General features: G+C 36.1%; 1 protein-coding gene across 1 annotated transcript in view; it reads right to left on the bottom strand.

Annotated features, from left to right (window-relative positions):
* LOC145679014 (fatty acid synthase-like) overlaps positions 1 to 27,678 on the bottom strand; it is a 177,654-nt gene that overhangs the window by 134,749 nt on the left and 15,227 nt on the right. Inside the window, exons 5-9 of the mRNA XM_081749614.1 lie at positions 24,645 to 24,883; positions 18,341 to 18,571; positions 7,747 to 7,941; positions 4,034 to 4,162; positions 2,284 to 2,514 (exon numbers count right to left, since the gene is read on the bottom strand). Coding sequence (XP_081605740.1) covers positions 2,284 to 2,514; positions 4,034 to 4,162; positions 7,747 to 7,941; positions 18,341 to 18,571; positions 24,645 to 24,883 — 1,025 coding nt within the window. The remainder of the gene's footprint in view (positions 1 to 2,283; positions 2,515 to 4,033; positions 4,163 to 7,746; positions 7,942 to 18,340; positions 18,572 to 24,644; positions 24,884 to 27,678) is intronic.

Consider the following 27,678-nt stretch of genomic DNA (forward strand, 5'->3'; position numbering starts at 1 on the left):
TCAAAAACTTTACCCCAACCATTTCATACACATCCTTCTCATTAGGACCTGGATTTCGTTTGATTATTATGTGTTGTATTGTATTCAAAATAAACTGAACGTTTATGAATGCATGTATTTAGGAATTTAGGATTTTATATTTCTGGGCTTCCGGCATCTATGGCCATGTTAGCCCGTCATGTTTTGATGGATGACGTCCCTCGGCGAGCACACTAATCGGGGAAAGGGAAGGAAGGAAGCGGCCTGAGACCTATAAGTTAGGTACCACCCGGGCAGTTGCCTGGTGTGAATGAGAAAAACCCAGAAAAACTTCATTCAGGATGGCTGGCCTGAAAAAGCTTTTTACACTTTTTCGACCGAGTGCCCCCACCGGGAATCGAACCCGGGACCGCTCGCAACAAACGTGAGAGCGTTAGAGACTACGCTATGCGGGGCCACGAATGCATGTATTAATTATATAATGCATGGTTTTATAAGATACTACTTTCAATGTAATCACCTTGACTAGTAATAACACTTCTGTCTGTGTCAAAACATTTCTGCAAACTGTTTTTGGTAATCTCCTTTACAACATGCATTGCATACATCTTTAAAGCTCACAGATGACGAGAACCCTAGCAGAAGTAATGTGACGTAGGTATGGGCTCGCCCACTTTTCGCACGGGGGTTTGAAATGACACCACGGAATAGCACACAGATAACTACCCGGAGTAGCAGACGACATCTAAATATAGACCACACCTCGAAAACCGAAAATGGACTTGACCGTGTCGTTGACCTTTCCCCGCTTGTTTTAGGGTTGTTCTCGTCATCTATGAGCTGTACCTTATCTATTTGTCGTGACCTACACTTCTGCGACAGAAGTCAGTCGTGAATAAAGGAGTTAATTCCTAAAGTTGTTGAATAAATCAGACGAAATAGCAAACAGCTGATAGATGACTTAAGCTCAAAATTATGAGATACGGTGTGGGTTTTTTTCTTTGGCAGATGTAAAAGAGGTATCCATCATGAAACTGTTTTGGTAGTTGGAACGGATGTTACGAAGATTGTGTAACTCTCTACTAAAATTATTTGCTAAAGTTCGTGTTTACTGAGTAATACATATTTTTATAGATACTTGGTTGTTTCCTGACTGGTTTCTGAATGACTGTATCATGTATGTATGATGTCCAGATAGTGCTAAAAAAATTTTATAACAAAAGGTAGATTCAGATTAGAAAGCTTGAGAACTGGCATGATAGATACAGATTTCTTAGAGAAACAAACACGATGAAGGTGTCATTTGTTGACTGGTTGGTTGATAAAGAGCAACGCGGTTGTACGAAACGGGAGCTTACAGCTTGATGTGGGATCGAACCATATGAGCTTCCACTGGGAATCGAAACCGGGTCTCCAGCGCAAAGAGGAGTGTCCTAACCACATGGCCACGATGAGCTTCTGTCATATAAAGTCTCCCTGCCAGTACAATGTCTTATAAGGCTTACATTTCCCCGATCCTTGAATATTGTTCACCTGTATGGAATTTGGCACTACCTACTCTATCACGTATTGACTCAGTCGTAAACTCCTTTATAGCCATAGTTAGATCCCGAGTTACCGGTACCGATACATGATCAATCAAGACAAAAAATAATGTCTTTAATGAATTTATGTTCCCCTGACAAAGGACGCCGAGCTGCGAACTTTATCTATGTAAGAGTTTATCAATAGCAAAATTGATTCTGAGTTTTTACTATCGCAGATTAACTTTAGCTTTAATTCGCTAACTTAAGAGACACTTAGGTTATCTAGTGTAAAACGCTCCTTGTTTTACAGATTACAATATATTGCTAACAGGAAGTAATATTTTTACTTCTGAACGAAATTTTAAAACTCAGCTAAAGAGAACATTGTAAATTTTAGAGGTGAACCTTCTTGTGTTAGCATATTCTTTCTTTCTATTTGATATTGTTTAGTTTTGAGTCAATTTGCTTAGTGTTGTATGAAACTTTGTGAATAAATAAATAAATAAATAAAATTCGTTATACGTTCCATTAATCCGGGAAAATCCAAGTTATATGAGCCCTCTTCACTAGTCTAGTGGCTAGGCCGCCCGCCTTTGGTGTACGGGTTCAGGGGGCCAATCCAATGAACCAACCATTCAAGTTCCAATGTACAGTATTAATATGATATAATTATCTTTGAAGGAAATCATGGATTTTAATTTGCTTCTGTTAAATAGTTTCATAGTATTATCAATATGTAATAAATAATAATAATAATAAACATTTTCAAAATCATTACCTGAATAGCAGCAATCCCGACGAAGGAATTGAGAATGTTGTTGAATGTCGTTTCATCTTCTGTGGTAATAATGTTGTATATATCCACTCCTTTTGGCTTCAAGACTTTGTCGCATTTTTCGATAGCTTGAGCAAAGATTTTTAATTTCAACAAGTCTTTCCCCATTCCTATCCATTGGCTTCCCATCCCAGAGAAGACAAACCACACAGGTCTCGTTTTACCAGAGAAATACTGAAATTAAGAAAATTGAAGTTGTAAGAATTCATAGAGGAAATTTCTAGACATATTTACAGGTATTAGAAAAGTTATAATATCTTGAAAGAAGATTGATAACTTTACTAAGTAGTTGAAGAATAAAACAAAGTATGAGAAATGTTAGACAGCACGTAAAGTCTGACTTATTGTAATTAATTCATATTAGCTTTGCTGTCTTAAATAACCTGAACTAGAGAAAAAAAAATCACTGAACAAAGCGTTTATTTTAAAATAATAACCGTGTGACAGTTTCGCCAACTAGCTGAACATATTGGCTTCATCAGACACTATAGAAACAAGCAGTGTGATCAACCAGCAAAAATATTTCGTACTAACTTATGCAGAAAAAATGTACTAGATCTGGAGAAAAAAGTACTAAAATTTTATCTGCTCCCGTTTCACGCTATTTATGACATTTTACGATATTAATGTTTTGTTACAAGATTTCCGGCAGCTCTCTCTCCCCTATGGGTGGGGGAGTGACCCTTACATTCTTGATAGAACTTTATTTTATATATATATATATATATATATATATATATATATATATATATATAGTCAAAATTCGATACAAACCTGCAAACCATTTACAACTTCCCAATTTTTGACTTTACACCCCAAACTAAAAATCCTGGCGGAATCCCTGCTTAATTGTCGTATTAGAACTTACTGTAAAACCACTGCAGTAATACAAGTGTGACAAATATAGAGGAAAACAAGAAATATCATAAAACAGGCTTATTGAGAAAATCGAGTTTTAATTCCTTAATAGCCTACTGTTTACACTGATCACCAAATATGTAATACTGTTTACTGTGGTCTCATTTATTAATTGAAAGTGGCACCTACGTCCCATTTCCGCTCCAATACCACTGTTGAAAAAAAAAAAAAAAAAAAACGGGGAAAAATGTTACCAGGAACCGTGAAAGTTTCGTACATTGCCAAATATTCATGAGATTCCTTTTCTAAGAAGAGAAAGAGAAAAGTACTAGATTTGTTGGTGAACGTACTAGAACACTAAAATCTTATAAAAGGTACTAGATCTAGTACGAAAGTACTAGCGGTGGTCACACTGGAAACAAGAGAGAAAGTTACATCTAAATAAAACAGGATCCCGGTAAACGGTTCTGAACGTTGATTGGCTGATCAAAACGGATTCAGCCAATCATAACAAGCCAATCAGCGTTCAGAACCGTTTTCCGGTATCCTGTTATATTTAGATGTAATTTTCATGACGATTTTTTTTCCACGATATTTCATATCATTTCATTTCTCTTGTTTTTACAGTGTCTGATGAAGCAAATATGTTCACTTAGTTGGCGAAACTGTCACACAGTTATTATTTTTAAAATAAACGTTGCTTTATTCAGTAATTTGTTTCTCTAATTCAAATGATTTTATGTATTTTTAAAATTACTTCTTTCACAAAATCAAAACATTAATATTATATCGATACAGTAGCAGGAATTCATGAGAAATATATAAAAAGAATTACCTGTATATCTTTAATCACATTTTTGCCGTTGAATATTATAAATGCTCGGTACAAGTGTCGTGGAATGTGGCATGAAAAGGAAGAATTCATTAACTTTAAAAACTCATCGTCCAGTGGCATTGCTTCTACCTGTTTTAATAAATAAAAAACAAATTAAAATAAAACACATTAGAATTTAAAATATGTACTATTGCTCAAAATAAATATTTAAGTCAGTACTTTTGTTGGTATACTGAAATTTAAATATTTAATTTGTTTAAAGGTACAATAGTATAATTAAAATATCTAGAATATTAATAGCGTTTATCTAAAAATCTATTATAAAAAATTAAACTAGAAAAAGTAACGGTTTCGGAAGTATAGCACTTCCTTCCTCAGACTACACTCTCCAGACCACACACTACGACTGAAATCAGAAATAAAATATATACAATAAAGAAAGGAGATCATTAATTCTTTCCACCAATCACGAATCACTACTCATTAAAAGTTCACTTTTCTTTTAATAGCATTACCTCCCCCTCGGGGGCGAGCGTAACTGCCTTTCACCTGGCAAAAATTGATGAGTCACAACATAACAAACAACTATGAGCTGATAATAGCCGGAAACAGCTTTCTAACAATAAAATTCATGAAAACAAGACCTTTGGCAAATTTTTGCCAGGTGAAAGGCAGTTACGCTCGCCCCCGAGGGGGAGGTAGTGCTATTAAAAGAAAAGTGAACTTTAAATGAGTAGTGTTTCCTGATTGGTGGAAAGAACTAATGATCTCCTTTCTTTATTGTATATAATTTTATTTCTGATTTCAGTTGTAGTGTGTGGTCTGGAGAGTGTAGTCTGAGGAAGGAAGTGCAATACTTCCGAAACCGTTACTTTTCTAGTTTAATTTTTTATAATAAATATTCTAGCCAGCCTTGAAAGGAAGCTGTTTTTTTTCTTTATTCAAGATGGACACAAGGCCATATTGTCATAATATCCATAAAAAAATCCAAAGATTAATCGATAGATCCTACTAAGCTGAACAAAATAACATACATGAGTGCAAAATGTCATGAGTAGTTTACGAGAAAATGGAGGAAAAAAACAATTAATTTGTAAACCTAAAATTTGATGCTACACAAGAAGCATACGACTAAATAACATGAAGCTGTTACTGAAGTATAGCTTCACTAAGCTCTTCATTGTCATACTACGAGGGGTGATCGGAAAGTAAGGTTACAAAGTCTGCAGTGAAACGTGTACCGGTATATATACATTACCGGTACAACATACATTAAGTTATTTTTCGACATAGTCTTCATATTGGTTGAGGCACTTGTCGCATCATGGGATGAGTTTGAAGATTTCCTTCTCGTACAAATCCTGTCCTTGCGTGTTCAGCCCAGACCCGAAACCAGCCACAGAGATTTTGGGGGACATGAATATGTTAGTGGGGGGAGGGAAAGTCATTAAAAATTCTCCAACAAATATCTAAATTGTGCATTTTGTATGGAGGTCTGGAGGGACCACGAAAAGTTTAGGGGCGCCAGGCCTCCATAGCCCTCCTCTGGTTGCGGGCCTGGTTCAGTCACGTTATCACGAAATGTTTTACTATACCTATTTGAAAATTATTTACAATTACATATATTATCAATATTTAATTTAGGTGTTGATTAGATGTTAATTGATTTATCCGACTGTCGGGACTTTTAAGTCCCATTTTCCTTGCTCATACATTTCTTCTGTGTGCGTTATAATGCCGAGGCCTATCCGCCTGACGGGACTCCTGAATCCCCTTTCCCCCCAGCATTGTTGAGCAACAATACAAGCAATTTTAGTTTTATATAGTCTACTGTATCCTAGATTTACTAACATATCAAATTATAGTAAAAAAAAATATAATTTAGTCGGAAAAGAGTTAATATTTCAAAGCTTATATGTTCTACAGGGTGTTTATGAACTCACTGCCATAATTTCTGAGAGAAAAAAGGTTATAATAAACAAAGTTAGGAAAATGCCTCCTTTCAGAGTTGTAAATATCCCAGAAGTGCGGAACAAGACGTTTTGAAATACCCTGGTTTCAAAATTATGAAGCCTCTTCAAAGGAAATGTTTCAAAGGATTACACAGGAACAAGTATGCACTCTAAAGATCAATATTTCACGATCCTCTGAAATTCGCGCAACAAATACTCAATTAGTACTTAAAAGTTCATCCCCGTACCCCAACATACTTTATAGAAATCGTTACGTTAGTACCGTAGAACGTATGCTACTTCCTGTGAAACTCCGCTTCCGAAAGGTCACAATTTTAAAACCAGGGCAGTTTAAAGGTCATGTTTAGCATATTTTGCAATTTATAATTCTGAAAGGTGGCATTTTCCGATTGATGTTTATTAGAACATTTTTCTTTCATTCAATATAGGGAACCAACTCCTGAATTTATGGTACTGAGCTTATAAACATCCTATTTATTTTCAGAGTTGTAAATTGTGGAGGGCAGGGGGCAACTGCCCCCCAGGAAAGCTCCCTGCCATTCGAGGGGGTCCACTTTAAGACAAAATTTTCTTACTTCATATACGATACGAACATGAAATTATAAATGAAACATCAAACAGGTTCACTACATTACGTAAACAAAACTGCACAGAAAAGATAAATAAAACAAAAATGAGTCGTGGGCGCATTGCAGTAAAAAATATGTACTATTAAACTATTAAGGACCCTAGAAATAATATTTATTCGTATGGCTTTGAGATTTGTCAATATTGTCTTCTTAATTAATTTGTCATGTATGGAACGGGTCCAGGGGCGTGCGGCAGGACCCACAAGGCTTCTGGCTTTCACAAAGAGTGAGAGAAATTTGGAAAGAACGGACCTATTTTCGAATTTTGCGGGAGGGCCCAAAACAACTTTACTAGGGGCCTAAATATTAATGCTTTCATCCCAGAAAATATCTAAGTTACGGCGCTGTGTATTTTCCCAGGAAGCACAAAACGCAATGGGTGGTAAAACCATTACTTACTTTTTAAATACATATAGACCCCTATTAAGAATATGAACTTCATGATAGCCGAAGGAGGTTTATTGGAAATACTCTAAGAAGAATGAAGATCAAACACTGCACGTATGCAATATTTAAGTGTTTACGTATTTTGTTTTTAGATCTATATGCTATCCAATTAATAGTTGAAAGATTGTGGTGATATATAGTCTAAGTGCTCCAGCAACAGGTCTACATTTCTGATTGAAAGAATAGCGTTAATGGAAAATGATTTTTACATGACTCAGTGCTTTAGATGTGAAAGGAATATACGGCGTCTGTTTTATATTTGTTTTAATTTTGATTTTAATTTTTAATTTTAAGACAAATTGCAGTCAAATTAAGCCAAATATTGTATATTCACCAATACAGTAGGTGGGCCCACATGATCTTTGGGGGGGAGGACCTTGGCCCCCCAGGATCGGCGCCCTTGAGCACGGTCAGGTAAACTTTTCGGAAGAGGTACCTTCACTATTTCTACTCTAATGTGCAAATGATTTATTGCAGAAATCGAACTAAAGCTCCGATATGTTGGGCTTTCATTTTCAATATCTGCCAATATACGTTCAGTGAACATTGTAACTGAAATGTCAATTTAAAAATAATGGAGCTAACTTTTATTCTGTATACAGTAATTTAAGGATTATGTAGTCTTAATACGATCTAAAATAAAATTTAAAAATTGCTATGTTACCTCATCGAGTGTTTGCTGTGTCGAAGCCTCTGTTCTACCAGAGAAGACAAGTAGCCTAGGCATTCCATCATTTGTTGTAACCCTCTTCTGCTTCGAATTTCCTTTTAAAATGATATGAGCATTACTACCACCAAATCCAAATGAACTTGTTGCTACAAGTGCACCTCTACGTAGTGGAGTCTTTTCAGTCACTACCTGTAATAAGTAAATAAATAAGTTAATACATAATAATAAATTAATATATATAGGGTATCTCAAAAGTCCCCTGACATAGGGCAACATTATCAGAGTTATAACACAATGTAAGAGCGGAAACCGTCTCCAAATATGATGTTTTCAATCTAAAGTGAAATATTTTTTTTTAATCGGATGAGCCGTTTAGGCTGTACACTCTTTATGCGCCCAATTTTAAATAAAAATGCAACGTTGCCATTTACCTAGACCCACAACATGAGTGAATGAAGTTACTGTCTTTTACACTAACATGTCGATGACCAGCCCCATTTCACATTTCACTCGTCTTTCCCAAGCTAGTGGAAGTGTTGGCAAAATGTTTTTCTTATTGCAATTGCATGGTTTTCTTACTACTTCTTACTACATTTTCCTTTCATTTAATATAGGGAACCAACTCCTAAATTTATGGTACTGAGCTCATAAATACCGTGTGTATTTTCAGAGTCGTAACTTGTAGAGGACGGGGGACAACTGCTCCCTCCAGGGAAACTCCGCGGCGCAACAGGGAGCCAACTTTAAGACAAAGTTTTCTTACTCCATAATACGATACGAACATGAAATTATAACTGAAGCATCAAACAGGTTCACTACGTCACATAAAACAGCACAGAAAAGGTAAATAAAGCAAAAATGAGTCGTGGGCCCATTTTAGTAAAAAATGTCTACTATTAGGAGTTCTGGAAATAATATATATTCGTATGGTCTTGATATTTTTCAATATTGTCCTCTTAATTAATTTGTCATGTATGGAACGAGCCCAGGGGCTTGCGCTAGGGCCCACAGCTCAGGGGGTCTCACAAAGAGTAAGAAAAAGATGGAAAGAAGGGCGTATTTTCGAATTTTGTGAAAGGGCCCGAAACAGCTTTTTCTACGAGACCCAAATATTAAGGCTTACACCCCAGAAAAATTAAGTTACGGCGCTTGTTAAGTCTTATATTATGTAGTAATATTTTTAAGAACTGAAAACACTGTTTTTACGAAATTTAGGCCGTGTCCAAAAGTGTATAGTGCACACTTCGAGGATGCACACTCGAAGTCTACAAATGGAGTGCACACTAAATAGTGTACACTTCGTCAAATTAGCTTTTGATCCACACTTGTTTACAGCGCCTCATCGTGGTGGAATATGGAACATTGATAACAAAACAAGGGAGAATTTCGCGTACTAGAAAAATTAACATGCTTTTTTTTTTTTTTTTTTTTTTAGATGAATGACTTTCCAGTCATATTAAAGATAAATATATCGTACCGATTGACAATATGGGGTAGCCATAAAATGACTTAATAGTTTCTTTCATGTATGCCAATAGCTTCAGCTTTGCAGTATCTGCAAATATTTATCAGCATAAAAACCACTAAACTATTGGCGGTTCTATTTTATTAGGCATGCTTCCTAATATTAGGCCCCTATTAATCCCCCGGAAGAAAATTAGCACTGGTGGTTAGGGCGCTGATGACACTGTTGCGAAGTAGATTAAGAATTTTATTGCAGGTGAAAGTAGGCAATTTGCAAAAGCGTTAGGACACCGAGAGGAGATCGCTATTTACAATAATGTGGCTCAAAACCACTTTGGGAGAGAGTTCATATTGAGTATAATTCCTTTATGTACAGTAGATACACAAGAATGACACTATAATTGCCGTCGTTCTACTGTATTGCTTCAATTACAGGCATACTGATTAGGCTTTTTCTACCATACTATGCTGATGTTGAAGTTCCTTATATGTTACTCTTTCTTTGTGAATCTATAGATTTTACCCGTAAGTCTTAAAAATAGTGCCTCCATATTGTTAATGTACACCAAAATTAACACTTACAATATATATAAGATTACTATCTTATAAGCCCGCTTAAATTGAGTTCTGTACATTGTATACACTTCAACATTTGCGGGCACTTCACTATGCTTTTGGTGCCCTACATCTTTCTTGAAATATATCCGCTGTCTCTCCTACATGCTTCCCACTACGAAAATGCTTACTCAGTAACGAAACAAATCCCCTCGTCCAAATATAACCATAAAAAGCTACTATTAACCTAATAAGAATTTTATGAAAAATAAGAGACGTTTTTATGAAAAAAATACAGTATGCAACGTAGTGGCCCTCATTGTTCAACTATACGGAAGGAATTACTTGTTCATAATCAATTCATAATGGGTACCGCAATGGGATTATATGAATTAAAAGGAAGGCAAGTCTTTACTTTGGCCATTTCATTCAATGAACCGATTCGTAACCAAGACTGAAAAGATGTGCCTTGCAAGCCTCTAACCTGCCTTCACTCGCTGACGCTCGCTCGACAATACTATGTGAATTAAATATTAAACTTTGGTACAAAAAGGAACCTACGCAGTAAAAGTTAGTTACTAGGTTGGTTCCTGTTCTCAAAACCGGAACCGAAACATCAAATCGCTGAATCGAAGAATAATTAAAAAAAAAAAAAAAAAAAAACGTGGACAAAGTAGACTTACCAAGGGGAATTTATGAAATCTTTGATAAATGTGGAGAAAGAAATTTTTGATCTGTATTTCACTTTTGGGCAGCTGTCAAAAATGCAAAATATATATGGTAATTGGTATATTACAGTCTCTCAGCGCAAGGAAATATGCGCTTTGAAAGGAATTTGTTTAGAATCAAAATTAGAAAATTAGGCCTATCTACCTACGAATTAACATTTGCACCTACAGTTGTAGCTGTAGCTATAGAGAAATGAATAATCTAGGTATTCATTATTCTATGTTAGAACTTAACATTTTAATTCATACGCCATTAAAATTTGTCATTTACGTGCAAATAGCTCCATTACCGATAGTGTAATTATTTCAAATAAGCCACATAAACCATATAATATTTAAAGACAAATGCCTTTATAGCATTATTAAATAAACATTTGGTTGCTTTTCCTATACTCCATTGCATACTCAAAGAACACAACGTAATACGTTTGTTATTTGCGTAACATTTTTATATTCCACTTGTAAAATCACTAATTTGTATATTTATCAAGTAAATTATTATTAGATCAGCCCACAAATATATTCACCTCAACAAAAGTATTAAAAATATGTCTTAAAATTTTATTAAGTCACTTTGACATTATTATTGTTCCTACTACGAAGAACTGCCATCTTAAGTATGCAAGTGTGCTAACGTAGTGTACATCCTCGCACACTACGTACTATGCACTCGCAGACTTGTGAACTTGGACCTTTTGACGCACACTAGGTGACGTCAGTTCCGGAAAGAAGCGTACTTCGAATGCACACTTGTATCTTTTGGACACGAGATTTCATTTGTTATTCAAGATGGAAAGTGTTGAAGAGAGAAGGTGCCTAAGGCACGTGGCACGAACATTTCTTCCAGAATTTTAAAGTTAAGTTTGTTATTTAAGTGCAATGAACACAGTGCTGTTATTATATGTATTTTGTGGTTTATTTTAAGTGTTAGTTAAAAACTAGCGATTAGTAAGGTACAATAAAAACTAAAAACAAGTATTGGAAGTTTCCATTGTTAGAAGACAGTCCATTACCAGTAAAGTAAATGGCGCACATTTAAGAACATAAGCATAAACAGTTTTTTTGGTCCTCCAGTGCCGAATGGAGGAAGTGTTGTGCCAAGAAAAGTAATAAGTGAATCATTCAAACATTCATATTGACTATGTGTGTGTAAAGACAGTGAGTGTTAAGAATCAGAAGCGAAATTGACCTAGTGGACTTATCACGTAAGCACACACGCATTCAGCTGTTCATTGCAATCTGAAGAAAAACAAAGGGGACATATAGCAGTCACGTAGCTAAGTATATTTTTTTTGTTTCTTTTTACTTGTGTAAAGGTTTGTTGTTATAAGGACTTCAGGTAGAAATATCACAAGCAATGGATTCAAATATAAATTCTCTTATAAAGGCAAGAGGCCTAGCTAAAGCTTCCCTTACAAGAATAAAAACATTTGTTGAACAATTTGGAGCAGACGGTGATGTAATGCAAATTAAAGTTAGGTGTGCACGTTTACCCAATATATTCAAAGAATATGATGAAGTGCAAAAACAGCTTGAATTAAAGGACGAAAACAATGAATACACACAGGATAGAGAGTTGTTTGAAGCTACATACTACGATACTCTTGCAAAAATGACGTCAATTGTTGAAACAGCTGAGAAGGCTAGTAGTAGCAATAGAAGTTCGTCAGGTGATTCAACCGCGAATACAGGGTGTCTAAAATTACCAGTCATGAAGCTACCAACATTTAAAGGTCAAGATATAGATTTCAGACATTTTCATGATACTTTCAGTAGTTTGGTTGTAAACAATCAGAGTTTAGATGATATTCAAAGATTTCATTATTTGTTGTCCTCATTATCAGGTGAAGCAAGCAAATTAGTTGAGAATATACCAGTGACAGGTGAAAATTTCAAACTTGCTTGGGAAATGATATGCAAAAGGTATAATAATCCAAAGCTAATAGCAACTGCTCATGTAAAGGCATTGTTTTCATTACCGACTGTCAGTAAAGATTCAGTGGCGGACTTAAGAACATTATTAAATCAAACTATAAGTAACGTAAATGCACTTAAGGCGTTACAGTTAGATACTCCTTTGGAGGATATATTGTTATCGCAGCTAGTTTTGGAAAAGCTAGATGAGCAAACACGTAAAGACTTTGAAAATCAAACAAATAGAGAACAGTTTGCTAGTTTAGAAGAACTTCATGTCTTTTTAGAAAATAAATGCCAGGCCTTAGAATTGGTAAAATCTACGCAATCAAAGTCGCATCTCAGTAAATCTAATGTTGTTAAGGATGTAAAAAATGCTAGACAATCTTATGTGAGTACTAAAGTTTTGTGTTCGTTTTGTCAACAAAGTCATGCGTTACACAAGTGTAATGAGTTTCAGAAATTAAGTGTATCCAAAAGATTAAGTTTTGCGAAACAGAACAAACTTTGTTTTAATTGTTTGAAGGTTGTCAACCATGTAGCGAAAGATTGTTCGCTAAGTGCATGCAAAATATGTAATCTCAAGCATCACACGTTATTGCATAGTGATTTTAAGAAATCACAGCCTAATCATGCTGTAAGTGTTGAAAATGATTCTGTTACGGAACCTGTAAGTGAAAAGTCAATGTCTCAAGGACAGGAAGTTGTTAATACTAGTACTTATTGCTCTGTGAAGCCTAAAAGTAATGTGCGTGTTTTACTTTCAACTGCAGTTGTTCAAGTTAAAGATTGTAATGGTAAATTACATATGGTTAGGGCTTTGCTTGATAGTTGTTCCCAATCTCATTTTGCAACAGAATCTCTCATTCAAAGGTTAAAATTAAAGAAATTTCCTATCAATGTTCCTGTACAAGGTATTAATAATGTAAGTTGCAACGTTAAATACGGAAGTAAGTTACAAGTATTCTCTGCTGTAAGTGATTTTAGTGTAGATGTTGAGTGTTTTGTATTGCCCAAAATAGTGGGAAATTTACCTGATGCTGATATTGACATTAAAGAATGGAACTTTCCACCGAATTTACAGTTAGCGGATTCTAATTTCAACAAGTCTGGTAAGATTGATTTGTTGTTAGGTGCTGGAATTTTCTTTAGTCTACTAAAAGCAGGACAACAGGTGCGTCCAGGAGCATTTCCAGTTCTCCAAAATACAGAGTTAGGATGGATAGTTTCAGGACAATATCAGATGCCCAAGCACAACAACTTCATGCCAGAACATCGAACATTCTTTTTGCACAACAACGATGATTTAAGCCATCAGCTGCAGAAGTTTTGGAAAATAGAAGATATTCAAGAAACCCCTTTATCCAAAGAAGAAAGGGAGTGCGAAGAACATTTTATCGCAAACACTAGAAGACATTCAACAGGACGTTTTATAGTGAGACTGCCATTCAAACAAGAAGTGACCCAGTTAGGTGATTCGTATCAGACAGCTGTTCAGCGTTTACAACAACTAGAAAAAAGGTTAAATAGATGCCCCAAGTTACGCACAGATTATGTGGCATTTTTTGAAGAGTATGAAGCTTTGGAACGTATGAAGGAAGTGGAAGGCAACTCTAATATTACTCAAGGATATTACTTGCCTTATCATCCAGTTATTAAGGAAGCTAGTACTACTACGAAGACTAGAGTAGTATTTGATGCATCCACATGCTCAACTAGTGGCATTTCACTGAACGATGTTCTTAAAGTTGGTCCAACTGTGCAAGACGATTTGCAGTCAATTATATTAAGATTTCGCACCTATCATATAGCTTTTACTGCAGATATAGAGAAGATGTATCGACAGATTTTGATTGATGAGCGTGACTCCAGAAGATCTTGTGGAGAAGATCAGAAGAAGAACCCATTAAGGTATATGAATTAAAGACTGTCACATACGGAACAGCCTCAGCGCCTTTCCTTGCTACTCGCTGTCTCCAGCAATTAAGTGCAGAAGAAGCTGGTGAATATCCGAAGGCAGCACAAGTTCTTAAGAATGACTTCTATATTGACGATTGTATTTCAGGGGCTGAAAGTGTGGAGGAAGCTTTAAAGATAAAGGACGAATTAATACAAATGCTACAAAAGGTTTTTTTTTTTTTTTTTTTTGCTAAGAAAGTGGTGTTCCAACAGTACTGAGTTATTGGAATCCATCTCTGAAGAATTGAGAGAAACACAACTTCCATTACGCTTAGACGATAAGGGTCAAATCAAAACATTAGGATTACTTTGGCATCCAGCAACTGATCAACTTCAAGTGATGAATGGATTCACTCTAAATCAAAGGTCGAATAATAATTTAACAAAACGCAAGATGTTGGGTATTATTGCTTCAATCTTTGATCCGTTGGGAATTGTTAGTCCAATAACAATCGTATGTAAGATAATTCTTCAAGATCTGTGGCAAGCAGGATTGGAGTGGGATGAAACACTTTCTAAAGAACTACAGCAAAGATGCAAGACAGTACTTGAATTCATTCCTTCATTATCAGATATCAGTGTAGACAGAATGGTTCTTCAGTCGGGTACCTTGATAGACATTCAAGTTCACGCTTTCTCAGACGCTTCAGAAAAGGCTTATGGGACATGTGTGTATTTAAGATCCGTCAACAAGGATGGTCAAGTTACTTCGAAGCTATTATATGCTAAGTCCGAAGTAGCGCCCATAAAGAAGATTTCCCTGCCTCGCTTAGAGTTATGTGCAGCAGTGTTATCAGCAAAACTTGTCAAGAAAGTAACTAAGGCATTAAAAGCAACGAATATCCCAGGTATACATTTGGACAGATTCTATGGTGGTCTTAGCATGGATAAGAGCAAGTCCAAATAGATGGAAAACATTTGTTGGCAATCGCGTTGCTGAGGTACAAGAAGTGGGAGGAGAATGGAGACACGTCGCTTCAAGTGAAAATCCTGCAGATATTATATCAAGGGGAACAAGTCCTGACAAGTTAATACATAGTAATTTGTGGTGGAATTGTCCTCAATGGTTACAGTGTTCTTCACTTGATTGGCCTAAGACGGAGCCTGCCCCACTCAGAGAGATTCCTGAACAGAAGAAATTAAAATCAAGTTACTTAGTGACAACTCAAGATAATAGTATGATCGAAAGATTCTCTACTTTGAACAAACTTCAGAGAGTCTTGGCTTATTGTGTACGGTTTTCCAAGAATGCTAAAGTAGAAGCATCAAGAAGAAATGTAGACGCTCTTACTTTGGAAGAAATTGAAGAAGTTTTAATCAGACTAATACGAGAAGTTCAAAGTTCAGTTTATGCTAAGGAAATGGCTGATCTTAAAGAAAGTGGAAGAGTTAGCAATAAGAGCAAACTCTTGCCTCTCAATCCTTTCATGTGTGATCAACAATTACTAAAAGTTGGTGGAAGATTAAAGATGTCTGAACTTGAATTTGATGCTAAACATCAAATTATTCTACCACCAGATCATCACCTAACAAAACTAATTATGGAACATGAACATAGGCGATTGCTACATTCTGGATGTCAGTTAATGCTAGCATCACTAAGGCAAAGGTATTGGATACCTAATGGTAAAAATGCCATCAAGAAAGTTATTAGAAGGTGTCTTACATGTCAAAGATTAAAGGCGTCTGGACCAGAACAATTAATGGGACAACTACCAAAACATAGAGTAGAACTAACAAGACCTTTCACAAATTCTGGAATTGACTTTGCCGGTCCTATTTACATCAAAACTGGTACCAGAAAGTCAAAAACAAAGGTGAAGTGCTACATTGCAGTGTTTGTGTGTTTAGCAACAAAGGCTATCCATCTCGAAGTTGTGAGTAATCTTACTAGTCAGGCATTTTTAGCTGCTTTGAGAAGATTCATATCTCGTCGAGGTAGATGCAAGCATATCTATAGCGACAATGGAACTACGTTCATTGGTGCCAACAAGGAACTTCAAAAAGTCGCAAAGTTGTTGCATACAGGTGACCATCAAGAAAGGATTAAAAATTTTGCAGCTACTGAAGGAATCCAATGGCATTTTATTCCGCCATATTCGTCCAACTTCGGTGGTCTTTGGGAGGCTGCAGTTAAGTCCATTAAATACCACTTAAGAAGAGTTATGGGAATGTCATATCTCACGTTTGAAGAATTAACAACATTAATCACACAAATAGAAGCTTGCTTAAATTCAAGACCTCTTGTAGCATTATCCAATGATCCTAATGATCCAGTAGCATTAACTCCTGGTCATTTTCTTATTGGTCAACCATTGACAGCGCTACCAGAACGAGACTTACATCAGGAGAAGATTAGTTCAATTCAAAGATGGCAAAGGATCCAACAACAATTTCAACAGTTTTGGAGAAGATGGTATATGGAATATTTGTCACAACTACAAGGAAGAAATAAGTGGAAGAGAAGCTGTGCCAACATACAGCCAGGTCAATTGGTGGTTCTCAAAGAAGATAAGCTACCTCCTCTATCGTGGAAATTGGGAGTCATCACTGAAGTGCATTCTGGACCTGACGGTTTGGTTCGAGTGGCTACTGTTAAAACTTCCAATGGTTTATATAAACGCTCAATTAGAGGACTTTGTGTTTTACCAAATAATGATGAATCGTAATGTCATTCATGTTAAAGTATATTTATTTCCTGTTTCAGTCTATTTTATTTGTTGTTATGTAAACTTTCTTTTCTTTTCTTTTTTTTTTAAAGGTCACTAGCCCTTTTTTGGCGGGCGGCATGTTAAGTCTTATATTATGTAGTAATATTTTTAAGAACTGGAAACACTGTTTTTACGAAATTTAGATTTCATTTGTTATTTAAGATGGAAAGTGTTGAAGACAGAAGGTGCATAAGGCACGTGGCACGAACATTTCTTCCAGAATTTTAAAGTTAAGTTTGTTATTTAAGTGCAATGAACACAGTGCAGTTATTATATGTATTTTGTGGTTTATTTTAAGTGTTAGTTAAAAACCAGCGATTAGTAAGGTACAATAAAAACTAAAAACAAGTATTGGAAGTTTCCATTGTTAGAAGACAGTCAATTACCAGTAAAGTAAATGGCGCACATTTAAGAACATAAGCATAAACAGCGCTGATTGAATGCTTCTTCCATTATATTACATATTTGCCCATTATTGGCTATAATAGCCGCCTTGAGTATATCGTCGTATTTGGCTTATTAACCTCGCATAAAAATGATATCATCGTTTAGCGGAGGTGACCATAGCCAGCAGGCTACAAGAGGGAACTGTCACCAATACCTTTCTTTCTTTCTTTCTACTGTTACATTTCCTTTCTCACGTTGATGTCAAAGATATATTTGGGAGTGTGTTTAGTTCTATTACGTGCAAATGAAGAAAACACCTTTATTTGAGAAGAAACAGAAGTTATTTCTCTATTAACTTGTATTCACTTTTGTCCATATATTACTTTGGGCTATGATTGCATTGTAACATCTTAAGAGGCCGTATCACTGCAAAATTAAAATACCGCTAATTTTACAGTAATTATATGATATCTTCAAATAGATAAAAGATAATCAAAATGTGGAACAAGATCGCTTTAGAGAATATTATTTTGCATGAGGTACCGTTATCATGAGTCACCTAGTAGCTTTTTGTTGGCGGCCATTTAGAAACGCGAAAATAAATGCCGATTTTCTAAATGACTGGAAATCTAAAGGAGATAAGTGAGTCGTGATAACGGTATTTCATGTAAAATAATATTGTCTAGGGAACTCTTGTTCCACTTTTTGATTATCTCTTATCTAGCTGAAGATATCACATAATTACTGTAAAATTAGCGGTATTTTAATTTCGCAGTGATAAGACCTCTTAAGCTGTTCATCAGGTTAAACACTTATTAGTTATATCCCAAATGCAACATTCTAAGAAATATTTATACGTTTAATCCTTACCTTTATGCTCTTCTGAAATAATTCTCCGCACTCAGACCGTGGCTTTTTAAAATGTAAATTTGGAGGTATTATTCCGTTTTCCAAAGCTATAATCACTTTGGTAAGAGAACACAAACCAGAGACGGGTTCACTATGACCCAAATTACTTTTTATGGAACCAACAAGAAATGGAGTTTGCCGTCCTTTACAGAAAACATCTGCAACAGCTGAAACTTCTTCCAAATCACCAACCTTTAAAGAAAAAGTCGTTATTCGCTTATTTTCACATTTTGAATATGTAATCTCAATTTATAATTAAAATGATCAGCAAAATATTTACATTTAAGTAGATTTTCTTGATTGTATTTTTCATTTTATACTTAATCATTTAAGCGTAATATGTGGCAGTGGAAAAATATATTATTTGGTTTGATATGTGCACATACAGGGTGTAACAGAAAGGTACGGCAAAATTTCAGGGGTATATTCCTTATAAGCAGACATGTAAAAAAAAAAAAAAAAAAAAAAAACAATCATATGGCTATATGTCGGGAAATGCTTCGTTACAGATTTACGGCCATAGAGCTGCCTGACGGTGTGAAATAGTCACATTTTGGACGAATTTCAATGTGACTCAATTTAAATCTCAATAGCTCAGCCCCTAATTAAAATAGGAAGGTAATTTTGGTATCAATATTTAACTGAAGATGAACTGCTTCTAAACCACATGCAGATATGGCATGTATGTCGTCGAGCGAGCCTGTATCCATATCTCCTGCAGCGAGTGCAGTCTTTGTGCGGTTATCAGCCGCGAATACGCTTTTGCCTGTGATACCTCCAGCAATGTGCCGCTAATCTCATTTTCCCATCCTTAATAGTTTACAGATCACGCTCATTTCACGGGAGAAGGCATCTTCAATTATCATAATGTACATGTTTGAACGGATGTAATGATATGGATCAGTCCCAGGAGACATCTAAAACAGTTTGCTCTCACAAGGAAACCGATTCAAGTGTGACACGAAATTGTGGACGAGTTTATGTGCAATCGAAGTATTTTTGTGAACAATGAATTCCATTAGAGGGAAAAAAATCCTCGATCTCAATCTTTCCGGAGATATAGAGGGGTAAGGGGAAAACTGATGCTCTGATATTTTATGGATATTCGGATAATTTACGAATGAATAAGTTTGAACATTGCATTTAAACGTTAAGAAAGAGGCACCAGAGATACTAAAAGTGGTCTTGAATGTTGAGGTGAGTGGCGTAAGCTTCTGACCGGGGCCGGAAAAAGAAGGGGCTATTAAGAATAACAGACGCCATTGATACAAAGAACACAATTGTACGATATTACTTGCTAATATATCATGTCTATATTAGTGTTCGTTTTGGTGATCAACGCTTTTATTTAAATCAGCATCGCCAGAAACATTGAAAATTACAAATCCCATTTCACATTTTGACAGAGAGATGCAAAAGACAAGTAGACCATTTTAATTACTATACAAACGGCCAGTGGCGTATTTACGATTTTGTTTCGGGGAGGGCTTTGCTAACTTTTGGGGGGCTTTGCCTGAAAATGTGAAAATTCTGCAAAATATTTCATATACTTTACTATAGTAAGTAAGATTTCGGGGGGGGCTTAAGCCCGGAAGCCCCCCTAAATACGCCACTGCAAACGGCCGCCAGTAATTGACACCGGCCGCTAGTTTGAAACTTTATTGTTGAATTATGCTGATGTTCCTAATTACTTAAGGTATTGCAAACACCCATTTTTGTTCGTGTCGGTTGTTAATTGCGGAAATTGCAATTATTTGGTAAGTATAAACGGCTGTCATTTTCATTTTTTTTTTCAATGGGTCGTTCCGCTTTTCATTCTCGACTATTATATAGTAAAAGGCATTTTTGGACCATTTTTCATTTTGATCAGTTAATAATTGTAGAAATTATAAATGTTTGGAAAGTTCGGACGGCCACCATTTTTAAAATTTTTCATCCTATTTGATCTGACGATGCATTTATTCGATTCAGCGTACCAAGAAACCTATACATAGACACCTTACACGCCTATTTCAGGCAACAATGGAATTCCGTTATTTTTGTCCTCCCCCTCCGAAACATTCTTGCCCTAGAATTTTTATGGACTCTTCGGTTTTGTAACCCTCATGTCTAAATCGACGTATTAGTAAAGTTCCATGGATGAAGAAATTCTTCATTTTAAAAATCTCTTTTACTTGCACTATCGCTATATATTCAAAAATTCACAAAATATAGGAGCATTAGCCTTCCCCTTATTCCTCTATATCTCCGGAATGGTTGAGATCGAGGGTTTTCCCCTCTAATGGGTTTAATTGTACACAAAAACACTTCATTTGCGCATAAACTCGTCCATAATTTCGTGTCACACTTGAATCGGTTTCCTCGTCAGTGTATGGTGCGGTATTGTCGGTGACACTTTACTAGGTCCACACATACTCCCGCCGAAAAGGGCAACGGGAAATACCTATCGAGACTTCCTGGAAACTCAAATTCTGGATGCAATGGACAACTTGCCCTTGGCTCTGCGTCCACCAATGAAAATGGATATCAGTGGAAAGCTTCATCCTTCAGGAAGACATTGATACCAAAATTATCTTTCTAGCTTAATTAGGAACTGAGCTATTCAGGTTTAAATTGAGTCACTTCGAGAGGCGCGTTTTTTTTTTGCGCGCTACTCTAGCCAGCTGTTTTACGCGCTATCCGTTTTAAGTTGGCCACAAAATTTATATCATGGAGTACAAGGGGAACAAAACGAGCCCTATATCTTGTAGTACAAGGGGAACAAAACGAGCCCTGCTACTACTACTACTACTACTACTACTTATCTGCACAAAAGTAAGTAAATAACTTTTTTGAGTACTATTTTCATATTTTAATTTAAAAAGTGTCATTACTCTCCTAAGCTAGTCCTCTGTAACGATGACTTTCCCGACAAATAGTCATATGTCGTCTCCTTTAGTTTAGCCGGCATAATCGTGGGACGTAAAATTTAAAGATTTCACTTATATGGTCATATGAACTTTTTTAAATGTCGACCTATAAGGAATCCACCCCTGAAATTTTGCCGTACCTTTTTGTTACACCATGTATTTCACATATATTAAACTAGAAATGAATTTCTGATTATAATTTCAAAACCTTCCCGCAAAACACGGAATACCCACCTATTCCATCTTGCACGCCCTAGGTTGACAATTATACAGAGGTCTCTTTTTCACCGAGTACCGACCTATTATAATAATCTAACTAGTGAAGTGGACATTTTTTCGAGCTACCCGGTGTTTGAGAGAACAATAAAACGCGCGCTGGCCAAATAATATTACTTGTGCACAGGCCCGTAGCCAGCCCGAAAATGTAGGGGGGGCCCGGTGGAAGTTAGGGGGGGGGCGATCCAAAAATATTAGTTCATCCCATATTATAGTTCATTTGCAAGCCTACCGTGAAAATTTTAGAGGGGGCCAGTAAAAATTTATGGGGGCAGCCCCCTCTAGACCCCCCTGGATACGGGCCTGCGTTATTATTTTTCTTTTTTTCCCGCTTGTTGACATTTCCCTGTGTAAAATGGTACAATTATGCTATATCTGGGAATTTGTTCAATAAATAAATAAATAATTTCACTTGCATTGTTTACCCGCTTCGCTGGGTTAAAATGAAAATTTAAATATACAACTCCGCATCTTATGTGTTTGGTACCCGTGAAATATGTTGTTTACGTTTTTTGTGGCATCAATTTAAGCCGCATCGGAAAGACCACTGTTCATCTCAGTAACCCCGAAAACTATGGATTCGACACTAATATCGTCATTCTCGATCATTTTATATATATCTCTCTCCCTCCCCCAAGTTGCCAAGCTGAATTTGGTTTTAAACGGAATCGGAAGTGTCACTGTTCATCTCAACGAACCCAAAAACTATGGGTTAGACACTAATATAAACCATTTTCGATTATTTTTATATACTCCCTTTCCCCTAAGTTGTGGTGCTGAATTTGGATTGAATCAGCATCAGAAGTGTAACTCTGTATCTCAGCGACCCCGAAAACTATAAATTCGACACTAATAGCGGTCGTTTTCAATCATTTATAAATATTTCTCCCCCTCGAAGTTGCACCGTTAAAGTGATATGACAAAACCATCTCAGGTATGAACTTCATCTATGATGAAAATTTCATCGGGATCGGTCGGGTAGTTGAAGAGTGATGAAGTCAGAGAGACAGTTATTTTCATTTTATTTTACACACACACACACACACACACACACACACACACACACACACACACACACATATATATATATATATATATATATATATATATATATATATATATATATATATATATATATATATATATATATATATATATATTTTTTTTTTTTTTTTGGTCTAGGAAATAATTCGTGCGGTTGGTACGCACACATTGAAGCTGTAGTACAAACACAAAATACATAAATACCTTAAGAAAAATATTGTCCATCGCTAGCCACCACTTTCGCCCATCTGTCAGGCAATGTACGGATTCCGTGGCGAAAGAAGTCCTCATCCTTGGAAGCGATCCAGTCAGAGACCCATGTTTCGATATCTTCTGAAGAAGTAAACCGCTGTCCAATCAAATCGTTGTTCATGCAATCGAACAAGTAGTAGTCCGAAGGAGCAACGTCTGGTGAATACGGCGGGTGGGGTAAAACTTCCCATCCGACATTTTCTAAATAGGTTTTGACCGGTTTTGCGACATGTGGGCGAGCGTTATCATGTTGAACAATAAGTTTATCATGTCTGTTCTCCCATTCTGGTCGTGTTCTGGCCAGAGCTTGCTTCAAACGCATTAATTGTCGTCGATAACGTTCTCCATTCATAGTTTCACCCGGTTGCAGCAGCTCATAGTACACCACACCTTTCATATCCCACCATATGCACAGCATAACCTTTGCACAGTGAATATCTCGTTTTGGTTGTGATGGACCTGGTTCACCTGGTTTCACCCAGGTCTTTTTTCGTTTAGGGTTCTCGTAATGGATCCACTTCTCATCACCCGTAATAATTCGATGCAGAAACCCCTTTCTGCTCTGTCGTTGAAGCAGCAATTCGCAAATGGTTTTTCGTCTTTCAACGTCTCTGTCTTTTAATTCATGTGGAACCCAATGTGACATCTTTTGAATCATTCCCATGGCTTTCAAGCGTTTGGAGACTGTTGTTTGATCAACGCCTAATGCTGCTGCAAGTTGTTCCTGCGTTTGACACGAATCCTGCTCGAGCAATGCTGTCAATTCTTCGTCTTGAAATTTTTTTGGCTGTCCAGCTCGCTCTTGGTCTGCCAAGCCGAAATCACCACTTCTAAACCGTGCAAACCACTTCTGACACGTTCGCTCAGCTAGAGCATGGTCACCATACACTTCCACCAAAATACGATGACTTTCAGTCGCACTTTTCTGCATGTTAAAGTAATGCAGCAGGACACCCCGCAAAAACACTTTATCAGGCACAAATTGCGCCATGTTCACTTAACTACAAACTGGTGTTGTTGACGCTTTAATCCACTGCCCTATACTACGAACGATACGCGATGACAGGGGTTTGCAACACATGTGTGGATACACGGAACTGTGGGACGCTCCGTTCGTTGCGCCATCTCTTGTCCACCCGCACGAATTAATTCCTAGACCAAATATATATATATATATATATATATATATATATATATATATATATATATATATATATATATATATATATATATATATATATATATATATATATACATGTATATATAGGCCTACACTACACTCTCACTAATCCGGCCTTCAGTATATATCCCTCCTCCCCCTCCCCTAAGTTGCATCGTCAAAGTAAAATAATAAATATCATTCCAGTCCCAAACCTTATCTATGTCGAAATTTTGATCGAGATCGGTCTGGTGGTTCAAGAGTTATTAAGTTTTATTTATTATTTTTTTCTATTTCCCCTTCCTCAAGTTCTACAGTCAAAATGAATAGCTAAAAACACTACCAGGCCAGAACCGCATCTACATCAAAAATTTGATCCCGATCTGTCGGGTGGTTCAAGAGATTAAGAGTCACAAACATAGTCACTTTCAATTTTATAATATAGATTAAGTTATGCAAAGTACGGAAAGCTGTTTTCGTTTACCTTTAGTTATTTTTTTTAATCATATATAAAAAGATTTTTATGTATAAAGGAGATGAATTTTATATTAGAATAAAAATTTGTATATGATCCATAAAATAATAACGTATTAGGTATTTAATTAAATTAGTAATAAAAATAGACCTTAGTTCCTGTTCCATGGGCTTCTAAATATTCAACATCTCTTGGGTCTAATCCAGCTTCCTTGTATGTTTTGTTTAGAAGGACTTTTTGTAAGTGTCTAGACGGAAAATAAATTGCTTCAGATTTATATCCATCAGAATTCAACGAGGCATGTACAACTTTTGCATAAATTCGCTTGGCGTCCTTAGCCTTTTGAAGAAAATATACAACTACTGCTTCACCTCTTGCATACCCATTTGCTGAAAGAAGTGTGAAACATGAAAGAATAAGAAATTTGTAGTTGCAGTATAATATGATTTAGATACGAGGTGTGTTCAAAATGTATCGAACCTTTGGTCGGCAAAAATACAATTAGTGACTTGGAAATCCGAAACACTAATTTCCTTCAAAGTAGTCTGTTGATAATGCACACACTTCTCCGAGCGCTCCCGCCATTGATGGAAACACTTCTGAAACGAAGTTTTTGGAATTATAAGCAACCGTGCCATCGCATTCAGCATGATGTCTTCTCTGGAGTTAAATCTGTCCCTTTTAGTGGTATTTTTAGCTTGAAAAATAACTTAAAGTCACACAAAGCCATGTCGGGTGAGTGGAGAGCCTGACGACACACAGGAACGTTGTGTTTGGCCATGAAAGCGTGAATCAAATTTCACAAACACTCTCCTCATGCACAAATTCTCATTCAAAATTGAATGTACCGATCCGAGTGAGTTGTTTCCACGCTGTTAGCAAAATTTGATGCAATATCGCCACTCAAGTTTTTCTGTCATTAAAAAAAAAAAAAAAAAAAAAAAAAAAAAAAAAAAACTGGAATCTCACGACCACTCACTACATGTCTTTACTGTTTGGCCGACTGCCTGCGACTGACACTTTCTCTAGGCGGGAAAAAATTGACGACTGCGCATGAGTTTCCCCTCTACATCTACATTGAAGAAAGTCTTTGTCGCTTCATTGGTTTACAGTATGTGGGAGATAAAAATAAGCTTCAATTCTTTGTTTGAACACACCTCGTATTGATTATTTCTGTTATTTCTACGAAAACGTTTAGAATATCTTGATTTAAATAGATGCTATATTTGAATTTAAGTATTTTATTAATTTTCAACTTCCAAGTTTAAAGTATTTACTAATACAGAATAAATAATCCATCAGATGCAAACTTCATTGATTACTTTATTCATTGAGAAAACAGAAACACTTACAATAAAGACGTCCTAAGAATCATTTGGTTTAAGAGGCCTTATCACTGCGAAATTAAAATACCGCTAATTTTACAGTAATTATGTGATATCTTCAAATAGATAAAAGATAATCGAAAAGTGGAACAAGATCTCCCTAGACAATTTTGCGTGAGATACCGTTATTACGACTCATTTATCTGCTTTCGAAGAGTTATTAAGTTTTATTTCTTTTTATATATATCTCCCCCTCCTACCTCCTCCCCTAAGTTCTATCGTCAAAGTGAATAGATAAATACCATTCCAGGCCCGAACCTCATCTATGTTGAAAATTTGATCGAGATCGGTCAGGTGGCTCAAGAGTGAAGTCACAGAATAGACAGTCACTTTCATTTTTTTTACATATATCTCCGCCTCCTCCTCCCCCTCCCCTACGTTATACCTTCAAAGTTAAATGATAAGAATTATCCCAAGCCTGAACGTTATCTATGTTGAAAATTTGATCGAGATCGATTGGGTGGTTCCAGAGTTATTAAGTTTTATATATATATATATATATATATATATATATATATATATATATATATATATATATATCCCCTCTCCCTCGCCTAAGGTCTACCGTCAAAGTGATATGATAAAAACTTCATCCATATTGAAAATTTGATTAATATCGGTCCTGTGGTTAAAGCGTCATGAAGTCGCAAAGACAGTCGCTTTTATTTTTATTCTTTTTACATATTTCACCGTAAAAGTGAAATAACGAAAACATCCCAGGCCCGAACCTTATCTATGTTGAAAGTTTGATCAAGATAGGTCTGGTGGCTCAAGAGTTATTAAGTTTAATTTATTTTTATAGATTTATCCCCTCCCCTCCCCCTTCCCTAAGTTCTACCGTTAAAGTGATATGATAAAAACCGTCCCAGGTCCGAACCTCATCTATATTGAAAATTTGGTTAAGATCGGCCGGGTGGTTTAAACGCGATGAAGTCACAAAGACAGTCACTTATATTTAATTTTTTGACATATATCCCCCCTCCCCTTCGCTGCACTGTAAAAGTGAAATGCAGAAAACATCCCAGGTCCAAATCTTATCTATGTTGAAAGTTAGATCGAGATCGGTCGGTTGGTTCAAGAGTTATTAAGATTTATTTATTTTCATATATTTCTCCTCCTCCCCTCCCCTTCCCCTAACATCTACTGTCAAAATGAAATAACAAGAAACTTCCCATGTTTGAACTTCATATATGTTGAAAATTTGATTGAGATCGATCTGGTTGTTTGAAATTAATTAATTCACGAACATAGTCACTTTTATTTTCATATTTATTGATTTTTATATATCTCCCCCTCCAGCCCCTCCTCTACGTTGCTCCGTCAAAGTGAAATGATAAAAGTCATCCTATTTCCGAACCTCATCTATATTGAAAATGTTATCAAGATTTGTCTAGTCGTTCAAGAGTTATTAAGTTTTATTTATTTTTTTCTATATTCCCCTCCTCCCTCTCCCCTAAGTTGTGCCGTCAAAGTAAATAGCTAAAAACACTCGCAGACCATACGTTGAAGATTTGATCGAGATCGGGCGGGCGGTTCAAGAGATTTGCTCTGGAGCGGCCCTGTGTGAACGTAGAGATCTCAAAAAAATCTTATAAATAGTACTTGATAGACTGAATGTGTGTGCCAAATTTCAAGTTTCTATCTTGAATACTAAGGGCGGGAGAAATTTTATCAAGAATCCCCACAATGCCCAAATTACCGCATAAGACCATGATCTCAGGTAAAAAATTTCCTGAGACATGCCTAATTACCCTAGGGTCTTGTTTCGCCTATCATTCTCTTCAGAATAGAACTGCCTT

Source organism: Thermobia domestica, chromosome 2, assembly GCF_964235325.1.
Source record: "Thermobia domestica chromosome 2, izTheDome1.hap1.1, whole genome shotgun sequence".
Taxonomy (NCBI): domain Eukaryota; kingdom Metazoa; phylum Arthropoda; class Insecta; order Zygentoma; family Lepismatidae; genus Thermobia; species Thermobia domestica.